The following is a 14,241-nucleotide window of genomic DNA, read 5'->3' as shown; positions in this document are numbered from 1 at the left end:
TTATTTTGTTTTTTTTTTCTGTTTGTTTGTTTTTGGGTTTTTTTTTTTCATTCTTCTGTAGATATAGTTGTGTCAAAGCTGTAGGCTAGCTGAGCTTTCTTGCTTTCTGCAAGTGCAAGTAATTCTACCATCTTGGTGAGGAGCATAAATTCTTTATGGAATAAGTTTGCCACCTAGATTGAGTTTTTTGAGGGAATAGTGTTCTGTTCCTGGCACTAGCAGTGCATGCAGTTAACTCTTTGGATCCAGAGAATATCTGAAGAGGTTAAGGTATGTTCCCTTGCTGTAGGGCCTGACTTGAGTATTATGTGGGTATGAACTAGCATAGAACATGAAAGAAAACTGAAGCCACTTGAGTTGGGGTTTTTTGATGTATTTATTTATTTATTTTTGTCTGTGGGAATATTTGTTGTTATGGATCTTTTATTTTGAGGTTCCCTTCAACCCTCATACATTCCTGGCCATCTCATCTATTGCTTTGTGGAGCAGTGGAAGTGATTTTCATATGTAAGCAGATGGGGATATTCATCAATTCAGAGGCATGTTTGGAATCACATTCCTTGTACGATATGTGGTCTACCCAAACAGCATGAGATGCTGTATTTTCAGGGTGGTTTCTGTCAGTAGTCTGTTTTTGGCGTCTGGAACTTATGTTTCCTAAGCCTGAGGAAATATAGGTGGAACAGAGAGGTAGTGAAGCCTTCAGTAGCCCCTCACTGTTCTGTTATGATAGTCATAGAGTAGAATGATTGAGGCTGGAAGAGATCTCTAGAGATTGTCTTGCCCAACCCCTTACCTCGTCCATTTCTTAGTATCTCTGATAGGTTGCAGACTGTACAGTCTCCTCTGTTCAAGTGCTTGACCAGCTTCATGGTTAAAAACTAAACAAAAACAAGGGGTAAACTTTGTTTGTCTTATGTTTAAAAAATTTCCTGTATTTCAGTTTGTGCCTCTTGTCCTTTCACTGATAGAATTCCCCTGAGCCTTCTCTTAGGGCTAAATAATCCCTTATTCTATCAGCTTCTGCTTGTACAACAGGTGCTCATTTAGTCTTGCCCACAGCCCTTACTGAACTCATGCCAATGTGTTCGTGTCTCTTTCATTCTGGGTAAGCCCAGAAGTAGATGCAATCCTCCAGATGTGTCTTGCCACCACTGAGCTGAGGAGCAGGGTCATCTCCCTTGAAGTGCTGCACTATCCTATGGTCAGCTTGTCATAAACCAGGAACTTTGTGTGTGTTGTTGTTCTGTTTTGGGTTTTTTTTTGTGTTTTTTTTTGTTTGTTTGTTTGTTTGTTTTTTAATATACAAACCTACTTTCCAGCTGGCTGTCCCCAACATGTGTTTCTGCATGGGATTATTTCTCCCAGGTTCAGGATTTAGCATTCCCTGAAATTCCTTTGCCCATTTCTCCTGTCTGTTGAGGTCCCTCTCAATGGCACCACAGCAGTCCAGTTTGTCATCCACTCTTGCCAGTTTTTGACATGATTTCTCTGCTACAAACAGTTTTATCATCTTTTACTTCAGGATGAGAATTTTTTCTTTCAACCCTTCTTGAGGATCTATCGAACTGAGAAAGCATCTTCTGTATAAAGCTCTGTATAATAACATAATGAGACTGCCTCACCATTCATGGTGGATGACTCCAAGTTGTTATGGCATTGCAAGTCTAATTATTTTGAATTCCTGACTTAAGCCACTAGGTAATCAAGTATTATTTCATAACTCTCTTTAGTGCTATGTGACAGAATAGTTGTGCTTCTCTTCTCTAAAAAGGAGTTATTCCAATGAATTAAGTCAAATATAGGTTGTATACCCCATTGTGTGCCTCTGTTTTTAGAATTTAGATATATTTTGCAGAAAATATATCCTTCTCATGTTGTAAATGGGTGTTAGATGGAATAGACTTGTTATTTTGAACCATCTACAAATTTTTTATCTTTGCTGATATTTAAAAATAAAGAGGAGGAGGATACTCTTAATAATAGGGTCAATGCTTCTTGGATTCCTCATTTTAATTGCAAATTATAAAGCTTCCTTAGGTCAGTTCAACTGTTGTTTTGTTTACAACCATGGATACTGTATTTCCTTCAGAAGAGTTATTAAGATCTTACATTTATTTAAGCAGCACTTGACAACACAGATACTCTGATGAATCAAAGTCAGTGTCTTTCAACCTATATTGCTATAAACTACTTTTGCAGTGTTGCATTAACTTGCTACTGCATTTTCATTTCTATCTTGCCATTTTCCATGTCCTCATTTAGTTCCCCATCTGCCAAAAAGAGCAAAACTGAGAAAGCAAGGCAAAATCCAAGCCCAAAGGTTATGTTCTTATGTTATTGCATCAATAGTCATATTTGTGTTGTACTGCATTCTCACAGATGGCAAATACAACAAATGAGGAGCTGTGATTTATCTTGGGAACTTTAATGATTCTGAAGAAGTCTTTTTTTATTACTATTATTTTTTATTTTAAAGTTATTTTGCTTTAGCTGTTAGAGCCAAAGCTAATCTGTTTTTATAACCCCAGTCTCATATACTCATCTGAAGGATCTTTAAGGGAAAAGCCTTTTAAACCAGTATCTACAAGAACTGAAGTTATTGCAGTAACGTCCTGAGTACTCTTCAGTTGCACTGGTTCTTTCCTCTGTATTCTGTTATGACTGCAGTCACCCTTCTGGACATGTGCCCTGTGATCTCTTCGCAGCACCTCAGAGTTGTTTTTATTTCTGTTGAGTACTGAAAATTAAGATGCAGAAACAGAACCCATTCATTACAAAAATTGCATTTCACTGAGTGTGCATGATACATTTCTACATTTAATGCCTCTGCTGCATTTGACTACTGATTATAAATTTGTAAGTTAACAACATTTAGTCAGAATTTAGCATATATGTTATATGGACACAGTTACAGGTTTAGGACTAAATTATATACCTATCTTCTCACCCCCTCTCCTCCTCCCAGTTGTTTCAAAGAACAGAAATGAAGGTTAGACATTAGTAAACTATTCAAGTTCTATATGTGCCAAATAAAAAGTGAATTTATTTTCTATATTTCAGGGAAGTCTCAAGAACAGTCGGAAGATTTCACCCCAAGAGTTTATTCAAGACTTAAAATCTGGGTTAACAGAGGAAAGACTAGTCACTTGCCTAGAATCTCTTCGTGTGTCCTTGACTAGTAATCCTGTCAGGTAACATCATTAATACGCATGATTAATTGTATTCTTTATTTCTTAATGAAATAAAATTAATGGATCTGCAGATGTACACATTTCAAGATTTTAGTTAATGAATGTATATGCAGTAGTGAATGTACACTTATATATCTTCTGTAGATCTATTTTTCAGTAGAGTTCATTAATCTGTACAAGATAATGTAAAGAGAATGTAAAGCAAGTGTAGAGCAGAACAGTCCACTTTGTTTTCTGATCAAATAGCCTTATAGCTAAATAGCTCCAAGTTGGTTTTTGGTTTGTTTTAATTGTGTGCTCCTTCTGTCCAGTGGGCTTTTGGCTTTCTTCCTTGCCGTTTTCTAGTGATCTTTGCTCTATATGTGGGGTTTATCTCTACAGAAGATAGTTTAGTTTACCTGTGCTTTTTTTAAAGAAGTCTAACTCTTCAGTATTTATAACTCTAACACTGATATCAATCTTTCATGTTAAATTTTGGTTTGACCCATGTAGCTCGATTGTAGATGCTTGCTTTTTTAAAAGAAATTATACATTTTTTTTATTTTTTTTCCTACTCTTTTCAACTTTTTGTTTTAGAGCTCCTACTTAAGCCAGTTGTTGAACACGTGATTTTGGGAAACTGTTTTGGATTTAGTTAAAAAAAATTGCAAATGATATTTTAGTGTTGCCTATGGTGGGATGTGATTAAAAAAAATATTTGACAACTTCTTTCTCCATCTGGCCTAGCAGAGTTGTTGGTGTGGGTCTTCTGTATGGGTGGTTGCTTCTTTCTATTAATTTGTTTTTGAATTGGATTATCTTATTTGGAATATACAATTGTTCGCACAGGAGGAAACATGCTTTACACTAACCAGAATTATTCTGGTAGAGGTTTTTACAGAAGATATACTTCTTCCAGGAATGTGGAACTAATTTTTGGTATAGTTTTGTTTTTCCGTCTTTATTTAAAAACAAAAAACCAAACACCCCAAATATACTTCGCCAAAAAAAGAAAAAATCCTAAACAACCCCAAAACAGAAAAACAAATGAACCTCTCTAAGACCACAGCCCTCCCTCCCCTCCCTGATAAAAATCAAAATCAACCCAAACCCCAGAGACATTTTTTTATTTTTTTTATTTATACATATGTTGATTTAACAAAGAAACTTTTGCTTGCTTGTATGTGTCTGAAAATAGAAACACAGAATGTGTGATAGTTGAAGCTTTAGAGCAGTTTCTTCTCTCTGTTGTTTATATGACTCGATAGATTTTTTTTTTGTATGTGATTTGCCTTTGCTGCCACTTTCCCACACACCAAAGGAAAAGCTAAACCTCCTCCTCCCAAAAAGCCAAGCCCCATAAGCTTGGTGAGGTGCTAATTCTGTTTTCATTTTCAGAAGCTTAGAAACTTCAAAGCATGCTAGAAAGATTAAGATGCGTTGTTGATATCAAAGTATTACAGTGATAGTTTTGAGACCTCAGTTTCTTTACCTTATTGGTAAAATAGCTCTAGATTGCAACACTGGCTTTACCCTTCTTCAGTGAAATACAGACTATGGTAGGTAGAAAATTTAACAGTTGAATCTAAGTTCTAACATGGCCACAATTTAAAATTTGACTTCAGTTTGAAGCATTAAGGAGAATTAAGGAGAAAGAAGTGTAAAAGAACTATAATGGTTGGATTAGAGTGAAACTTGTTATTAAGCTAATGGATATATGGCCTAAGAACAGCTCAGGATTGCAACTAGTAGAACAGTTCTGAAACAGTCTTCTGGTATATTGAGTGGTGCTAGAAAAGACTGTTAAGATAGACCTCACCAGGCTTAAACAGAGCATCTTAAAATAGCCTTAGTAAAAACCTGAGTTCTTCTGCAGGGCTTATATATAAAAATAGCAAACATGTAACAATGGCATACTGTTCTTCATAATAAAAATATGTGTTGTAAACATTTTTAAACCATGTACCTTTTTTTCTAATGAGTAACAACAGTTGGTGTTCATTGGGCATAGATATTAGTGACTTTGATTTTCCTATCAGCAACCAGATCTTTGAGTAAGAACTTGCTTTGACACATAAATACTGAACTCCAGTCCAGCTGCTATAAATCCATGATTATTTTTAAGTCCAGCTTCATATCATGTGGACAATAAGAAATAATTGATGAGACTCTCGGCTTTTATTTTGTGCATGTATAATACCTAAGAATAAATCTGTTGTTTTTTTTTTTTTTTTAACAGGATGAGAATTAAATTACCTCTAGCCAAGCAGTCTTAACACTTGTGGACTGTAATCTTTTTGACAATATATAATTTAGGGGGTTTTGCTGGTTTTCCAATTGCTATACTTCAGCTTTTTAATCTTGTTGACATTTTAGTTTCTAATGCAAGAACTGATTCTACAACATTGTTTCCAATTAGTCATTTTTATAAAATGTATATTTAGTTCACAGAGAAAATCTGAATTAAGTGATATTAAAGAGTTTGGTCCTGGTACTTAAAAATGTACTGAAAGTTATGGCCTACTGCAAAACATAGTGATTATTTTCCATTGGTATAAAAAGAAAGCCTCAAAGGGAAAATGCATCCACTGATCCAGGCACTTGATCACTCACAGCATTCTCATCTGAAATGAGACAAAAAATGTCTCATAAGGGTTATCTTTAGGTCAGATTTGGCCAGTTACATCAAAACCAATTGACAATTATTTGCTTAATCGGTTTTGGAACAAGGCACCCATCCAGGAAGGGCAAAATCTATTTTCATATATATTTACTTTCAGGGGGCAAACAGATAAAGGCATCTGATCTGATTCTCTCTTCCTATAATTTTAAGTCCATTACAGATCTGTATCTAGCAGGTATGAAGAACTGTTTAATCCAATCCTATGATGGGATTAGAAGTAGTTTGTATTTCAAAAGAGCTATTGCATCTCCCTTGTGTTATTTCCATCAGAACAGCTTATTATTTGTCACTAGTAAGGTCACACCATTATATGAGTATCTAAATATTCTGGTTACAAATCAAAAGTGGTGATACACAAGTTTAACCCAATGTGTACAATGGTGTGTAAATAGATGAAACAGAAAAGAGTGCAGAGGCTGTAATACAGCTGAAGCAGCTGTCTCGTGTAGAAACAACATGCCAGTGTCTAAGCTCACCAAAAGATAGCTTTGGCAATAGCTGAAATTTAAAAATTTTGTTGTGTTTACTTGGAGACATTCCTATGGATTAGTATTTCAGGCAGCCACTTCTGCAGTTCCTTTAGGTTTTCCTTTCCTTCCATTTACAGTTAGATTCTGACATTTACAGGAGATCCTAAAACAGCATTTAGTAGAAATATGTTGCTTTTCTTCCCTTCCTTTGGAAGGGTTTCTTAATTACAATTCTGTGCCAAAGAATGTATAATTTGTCAATTTAAAAAATAAAACCGCTACTGTAAGTATTTAATATTTTTAATTCAAGGCTATCTAGTTGCATCCATGAATGGATGGAATGCCTCTTGATATTCTGTTGAGTAGAGAGTCCATTTGAGGTTTTAAAATGATCCAGTTGTATTGCTCTTATTCTGACAATTCTGATTCATTGTAATGAGTCCTTTTAAATGTCAATTCCTCCTAATTTCTTTTTTTCTTTCTCCCTAGCTGGGTTGAAAATTTTGGCCGAGAAGGTCTAGGGCTGCTGTTGGATGTTTTGGAAAGATTGGTTGATGCAAAAAAGTAAGAATCATTTCAGATAAAATTGTTGGCTTTTCTTAATAAATAAACAGCATTTAATGACACTATTTTTTTTAATCTTTATTTATTCAGCCAGGACAAAGTTGTGAAGAGGAGTCAGCATAAGGTTATACAGTGTTTGAGAGCCTTCATGAATAATAAGGTATGGGATTTTATTTAATCTGGAAGTATAAATTACCATAGTTCAATCAGATAATGTACATATTCAGTGGGTATAAGCCTGTATTTAATCTGGAGAAAGAGGTATGTTGGTCAGCTATTTTTTGAAGTTCTTTCTGCTGCTACTTTCTCTCCCCAGAAGTATACTGGGATAATAATGTGAATTTTTGATACTGATGTCTGCCCTTATTACAGAGTAAGCAACCCAACTGGGACTTTGCTCTCCTTCAACTTTTTTGCTTGAGTGTTTGACAGACTTGAATGTCATTTGAAATATTTACTTGAGGGAACTGTCGCTGTCTTATACTAGATATTCAATACAGTCATTTGGATTCCATCCAACTCTCCTTACAACTGTTCTTCTATTGTTTAGTATGGATTGGAAAGAATTCTGGGAGAAGAAAGGAGCCTTCTGTTGTTGATCAAAGCAATTGATCCCAAGCAAACTAACATGATGACAGATATAGTTAAACTCCTGTCTGCAATGTGCATTGTTGGAGATGAAAACATGTAAGTAACGTATTTAGCCAGAAATAGTAGGATAAGTTTACAATATCCAATACTATAGTTAGACCTGAATGAAAATCAAGTTTTCAACTTCAGATTGAAATTAATACCTGTGCTATATTGTCAGTTTTTTTAATACCTTTGTCTCTGATTTTTTTATTACCTTTGTCTCTGATTTTTTTATTATGGTCATATCAATAAGAGTTTTCTTTTTGACATGTAGATCTACTGGTTAAATGGAAGTAGTTATGCAGTCATTCTTTTGATTGAATTTTTTTAGCATTACTTTTAACAGTCCATTAACCATTGTAACCCAGTAAGTAATTTTTTTTTGCTATGGAGGTCTCCAAAGTAAACAAGTAATGCTTAATCCTGCTAAATTTGAATGCAAGAAACTTAGGCAGGTGAATACTTCGGCAACATGGATCTTCATGTAAGAAATGAACAGCAAGATTAAATCTCTCTCCTGAAGAAATGCTTTTCTTTTCTTACAGCCTTGAAAAAATTTTGGAAGCTGTAACAGCAGCTGCAGAAGAAAAGAATGTTGATAGATTCTCTCCTATTGTTGAAGGCCTTCAGGATAACTCAGTTCAGCTTCAAGTAAGCCTATTTTTTTCCCAAACCTCTGCAACAAGTATAATTAAAATCAGTTATTTTTCCTTACAGAACAAGTCATTACAATAAAAAAGAGGAATACTGTTTCAAGTAAAGGTCTAATTTCAAAATGTTTTATATAATGTTATCTTTTAAAAAATGTGTCATGGGAAGATTCAGTGTTGAGAAACAGTGGAGTGTTTTAAGTTCCTTTGTTGATATCTATTTACCCAAATATTGCAGACTTTGGGACTTAAATTTGTATGTATATTTGTTTGCAAAAGATTATCTCACTTCTGGCAATATTTGCTGAAACTTAAAGATTAATAACAGTAAAAAACCAAGTTTATAGGCCACTACTTTTTATAATCAATGTTTAAATCTGCGGGAAAACTGTCCCTCATGCCCACTTGATGATTTCATAAAATTGCAGTGGAGTCTGAGGAAAGAAATCCTTCACCTTGTTTTCAGTTTGTTTCAGTTGATACAGAGTTTACTGCAGAAAAGCACGAAGTATTATAGTGTATTTGAGTGATCATTATAAATGATTGGTCTAAGAGTGTAAATATTAACTTTACTGATTTTCATGTAATTCAGTTCAGTGAACACTGTTCATAATTGTCATTGTTTAAGAATATTAGAAAAATAGTATGAGATGAATCTCAAGTTAGAAAGAAATGATTGTGTTACTTCACTCTCACCTCTTGTATTAAACAGTCCTCATCTGACAGTAAAGATTGCTGTTTGTTTCATCTGTCTCAGAGAAAAGCTAACCATAAAGACATACTTGAAGGTAGAGGAGAATCATTTGCAGCTGAATTATGCCAGTACTGATGGGACTATATTTTGTAAAATTGTCCCTCCTTTCTTACACCTTCTGTCTCATAATCATAGAACGGTTTATCTTGAAAGGGACCTTTAAAGGTTCCAAGCCCCGTACCATGAGAGGGCATTTTTCACTAGATCAGGCTGCTCAAAGCCCTGTCCTTCTTGACCTTGAACATGTCTCTGTGCTGACCCAATAGATTTTTATTTAATATTATTGTCATAGCTGACGCTGGGATCAGTTGCTATGATAGGACAAATTCAGCTTTGAGTTACTGCTTAGTTGTCTGACAGTATGAATTCATAGCTATGGTGTAATTTGCCTGGTGAGCTCATAATTGAGAGAAGGATAATCCTCTAATTGAAATATATATATTTTTTCTTTTCATTAAGTTCTGTAAATGTTTATCTCAGCATAGACTTTTTGCACTGAGGTAAAAAGTTTTGAATGAAAACCAAATCAAATAATTTCCTTCCTTTGCTTCAACCTGGAATATTTTAAATGACTATATGTATATTGCACTCTTTTACCAAGAGTGATAGTCAAAGTTGCTTAGGCACCTTAAACAGTCAACTTCAGGGCCAAGTAGGGTCTCCCCCAGCAAGGGGTGAAATGTAGGATATTTTGTTTGTTCTTATGTTTCATTTGTTGTTTGTTTGAAAAAGTGGATCAGCTTGGTATTGTCTTCATACAGATGGTGTTGGTTCTGGCTTCATGCAGAAAGATTTGTCTTTTTTTTTTTCTTTTTTTTTCCTCCCCTGTGTGCATGTGTATTTAATGTGTTGAAAATCATAGTAATTGCCATTAGCGATCAAAAAGGAGACCTTGTATTGGCAAGGCTGGAGTGCAGCTGGAAAGAAGAACTGTAGAGTAATTTTGAATTTGGGGCTGGAGAGATTTGTGTAAGGTTCAGCCTAGAATTAAGATGAGCAAGTAGAGAAAAAAAAAAGCTTTGAGCTACAGTTGTAGTGTGACTGGAAAGGGACTGCAGAAGGAAATTGTAGGCTGTAAGACAACATATTTCCTGTTTTCCAAGGCTTTTGAGTCTGTATTTTCCAGACTGAACATACATTTCTTGTAGGTCTTTACCTTAGGTATTTTTGCATGAATTGTTGCAGTTCTACAGCATTGAATCTAAATATATGGTCTCATATATTTCTCTTCTCCACTGGGGTTTCTGTTTCATTTAGATTTCAAAGTGAATGATGTTCAGTTAACAAGTTCCTATTCAGTATGATTTCTATGGCTTATATTTTAGTATCCTTGATATTAGGCAGTATGAATTTGAGCCAGGCATTGTAAGCTTGGGCATGTCAGACATTCAGGACAATATAACGTTTGTCTCACTCCATCAAGGGCTTTTTTCTTTTGTTTTTTTTTTTTTTCATGTTTTTTTAGTCCTTCTTGATTTATTGCTTGGTACTTTTGTTCATATTTGATCAATCTGAGAAATAAAAATATGAGAAGTTTACTTTTCTGTTATGCTTATTTCTATTGTTTTAGTATAATCAATAAGGAAGAAATCTATATAATATATATTAAGAAAATGTTATTTTAAATATAACCAAAGAATGACTAAGTCCAAATACAGAAATTAGTTTTAGTGTTGACTAATAGTAGTTCAGTGTCTCTTTGTATTGGTTAAGCAGCTTCATTCTTTCTTTGGCATGAATATGGATATCAATTAATTTTGATTCAGAAGAGAAAAATGCTACTTTCCCTACTAAAATGTAAAAGGTTTTGAGAACTTCCATGTCCATCACTGCACTTATATAAAATGTATAAATTCTAATATCATGTAGGGCACTACTTCTCTGAGTATTCTTTAGTAGCTTACAGGTATTCAGAGTTCTGAAATTAACATTTTGTTATGAGTATGAGGCTTCCAAAAGCATATAGTTTTAGTACCCGTAGAAAAGCTGTCTATAATTCCCTTTGCTTTAGCGTTAAGAAAGCATGTGAAAACTGCTTTAAAAGGAGCTGCTTAATTTATTTGAAATAATAAGTAAAATAAATAATCCTGTCTGCTTCTCACTTTACCCTGATGGGTACCCAAATGGGCATTTCACCCCTTTCCTCCTTTTTAAGAATTAAATAAAAGTATAAGGGCCTCTCTAGAACTATAACTATGTCTTGCAGATCATGCTGAAGGTGAACAGACAGTCGCTCTTTTTGGGAATTTAGCTCAGAAATTTTAATCCCCTGTGAACAGTTGCTGGTAAAGAAGCCCCTTTAAGACAAAGGTACATAGCAGTATTAATGGCAGTTGAGACAACTGATATGCAGGGAAAAAAAGGTCATGACTCTAACCACATAGAACTTTCTTATGAGTCCTTTCATACTCACTGTTCACAGCGATGCTCAAGTCTATTAGTGAAAATTGCTGATTAGATAACCCAGTTAGTGCAGGAAACTTCAGCTGAGTTTTTAACTGTCCAATAACAGCTTTTATTTTCACGGGACTACTAAGATATTAAACAATTACTTTTCTGCTAGGTACACCTTCTTGTGTTTGTCTGTACCTCCATTTGGTATTTTGCTATCCTCTTAAATGGAAGATAAGGGCATTATTAAAATTGAGAATTCACTCTAAATGTTGCAATTGCAATACTTAAGCTAAATATATTAATTTGGCTTCACTTAGAGTGTTACCCTAAAGCTCCTAAAAATGGGAAACATCTTGCTGTTTTGTTTGACACAGAAACTTATACTGAAAGTTCTTGTCTCTTTTTTTTTTTTTGAGTTAAAACTTCCATTTGAACATGTTCTTTCCACTAAAACACTCTTTATCTTTTTCAAACTTCACAAATGGTTGCTAGATTTCTTTTTTAAGACTGGAAAAATCAAGGTTGCTCATGTGAATCAGTTGTAAACTTTTATAACAATGCTATTGACCTGGTGGTTAATTTGACAGTGTTTTAATGAAACTAAAGTTTACAGTTGTCAGTTACTTGGCATACTTGCTTTGATTACCAGCTTGATGTATGTAGGCTTGCTGTGTGGCAGTTCAGTTTGACACTAACTACTGACCTTTTCAGTTTTGAATTGCCTAACATTTCTGCTGCTTGAAGGCTGCATGTATAAAAGGCCTCCGTATGATGATTTTTTTATTTTTAGTAAAAGCTCTATGAATCTACTTTTTGCATTTGTTGAAACCTAACTATATCTTCCCTTTTATCTTTTATAAAATCCAAAGCTATGGAAAGCATACTTAATATTTTTGGTTAAAGACAAGATTGGTTTGACCTTACTTTGAGACTATAACTATAGCCTGTAGTAACACTGAATTTCTGGATTTGTTAAAAGTAAACGTAGTTTAACACCTTAAGCCTGTGCTTGAGAAAATGTGCACAGGGTAATCTGGTATCTTCTATACTTAGGATAACAACTGTAAAAGTCTAATATGTTGGTTGTTCATTTCACATGTCACAGATCTTCTGACACAACCCATTTTGGTATATTTTAAGACAACAGCAGCAACAAACTTTGTCTTGTGTTGTGCAGTTCTTACTCCTCGTGGAGAATCAAATGAATTCTTTTACTTTCTAATTATCATCATTCATCACTGTCTGCTAAGCAGGCTATTTAACTAGTGGAAGAGTGCTGCTTTTCTCTGGAGTTCTTGTTGCACATGATAGTTCCTTTTATTTTTTCCAGTTAGAACTGAGAACAGGTTCAATGTTGAAGCAAAGGTGCAATTCCTCCTTTTCCAATTAAGTTCCTGAAAAATGAGCATTGATCATCCCTATGGAAACCTGCATATGCTTCATGCCTGTCCTAGAAGTGCTTTTGTGACAAAATAAAAGGTCTTGTCTGTTTATCGATAGCATAGCCCTCACACTACTTTTCATTGTCAGGGAATAAAATTTCATCTTTTTCATCTAATAAGGTGAGATGGTATAGTCTGTGATATTTTGGTTAGCTGAATCACTTAATGAGTCTTGGATGCTCTATGCCAATGAAATACTTTCCATCACTGAGTATGTAATAATATGAATTAGAGCAAAGCTCACCTTATCTAAATGTAGAGGCTGCTGAGTGTTCAAGATCCATGTAAATGTACATGCATCTGGATGATCTCAGTCATTACTAAGAATTTTTTGTCATTAGTAACAGTAAATAATTGGTGAACACTGATAAAGTTCCTGTACCAAAGCCAAATCTACAGCCAGCTTAATACTGGCAAGCAGAATTTAACTCAAATATCCATCTTTAGAGCCCTTTCTACAAAAGCATATTTGGAGTAAGAGTGAGAAAAATGAAGTAGCAAACCTTACTGCAGTTCCTTTTATTCAAATAAGCAAGTTGTAAGAAGATACTTGCCGCATAGTATTGATTATCTTGTTTATGCAAGAAAAAAGCTGTTCAAAGCTACTGGTATGTACTGGACATTTTCCACCAGAAAAGGACAAAGTATATTCTTCCTGGTCGTCAACTGGGAAAAATGCAAGCTTAAAGTACAGAATATGTAATCTTCAGAAAACACATCCTGTGACTGGATAGACATCAATTAGGACTGGAAGTGAAGCTGTAACTTCTCACATAGCAGAATATATCTGATTTCATTGGTCTAGTTTCTCATGGAGGAAAGTATTCAAAATTTTTACTTTCCAAGTGAACTGTATCATCATCATTAAAAAATTCCTCACTACCAAATATGTGCATGTCCATCAATATATGCCCATCTCTTAGATAAGCACAGTAAAGTATTGTAGATTTCCCTACCATAGAATCATAGAATCATAGAATAGATAGGATTGGAAAGGACCTCAAGATCATCTAGTTCCAACCCCCCTGCCATGGGAAGGGACACCTCACACTAAACCATATCACCCAAGGCTTCATCTAACTTGATCTTGAACACTGCCAGGGATGGAGCATTCACTACCTCCCTGGGCAAACCATTCCAGTACCTCACCACCCTCACAGTAAAGAATTTTTTCCTTATATCCAGTCTAAACCTCTGCTGTTTAAGTGTCAATCTGTTACCCCTTGTCCTATCACTACAGTCCCTAATGAAGAGTCCCTCCACAGCATCCCTGTAGGCCCCGTTCAAGATACTGGAAGGCTGCTATGAGGTCTCCATGCAGCCTTCTCTTCTCCAGGCTGAACAGCCCCAACTTTCTCAGCCTGCCTTCATATGGGAGGTGCTCCAGTCCCCTGATCGTCCTCGTGGCCCTCCTCTGGACTTGTTCTAACAGTTCCATGTCCTTTCTATGTTGAGGACACCAGAACTGCACACAATAC

At 35.0% G+C, this 14,241-nt stretch overlaps 1 protein-coding gene across 1 annotated transcript in view; it reads left to right on the top strand.

Annotated features, from left to right (window-relative positions):
* The window catches only part of DIAPH3 (diaphanous related formin 3), a 222,456-nt gene that overhangs the window by 32,307 nt on the left and 175,908 nt on the right, over positions 1-14,241 (top strand). The window contains exons 5-9 of the mRNA XM_031045922.2: positions 3,064-3,194; positions 6,816-6,890; positions 6,981-7,050; positions 7,441-7,577; positions 8,069-8,174. Coding sequence (XP_030901782.2) covers positions 3,064-3,194; positions 6,816-6,890; positions 6,981-7,050; positions 7,441-7,577; positions 8,069-8,174 — 519 coding nt within the window. The remainder of the gene's footprint in view (positions 1-3,063; positions 3,195-6,815; positions 6,891-6,980; positions 7,051-7,440; positions 7,578-8,068; positions 8,175-14,241) is intronic.

The sequence above is a fragment of the Melopsittacus undulatus genome, chromosome 2 (assembly GCF_012275295.1).
Source record: "Melopsittacus undulatus isolate bMelUnd1 chromosome 2, bMelUnd1.mat.Z, whole genome shotgun sequence".
In the NCBI taxonomy this organism is placed as follows: Eukaryota; Metazoa; Chordata; class Aves; order Psittaciformes; family Psittaculidae; genus Melopsittacus; species Melopsittacus undulatus.
The sequence above is the reverse complement of the archived record's forward strand: the minus strand, read 5'-3'. Positions and strand labels throughout refer to the sequence as shown.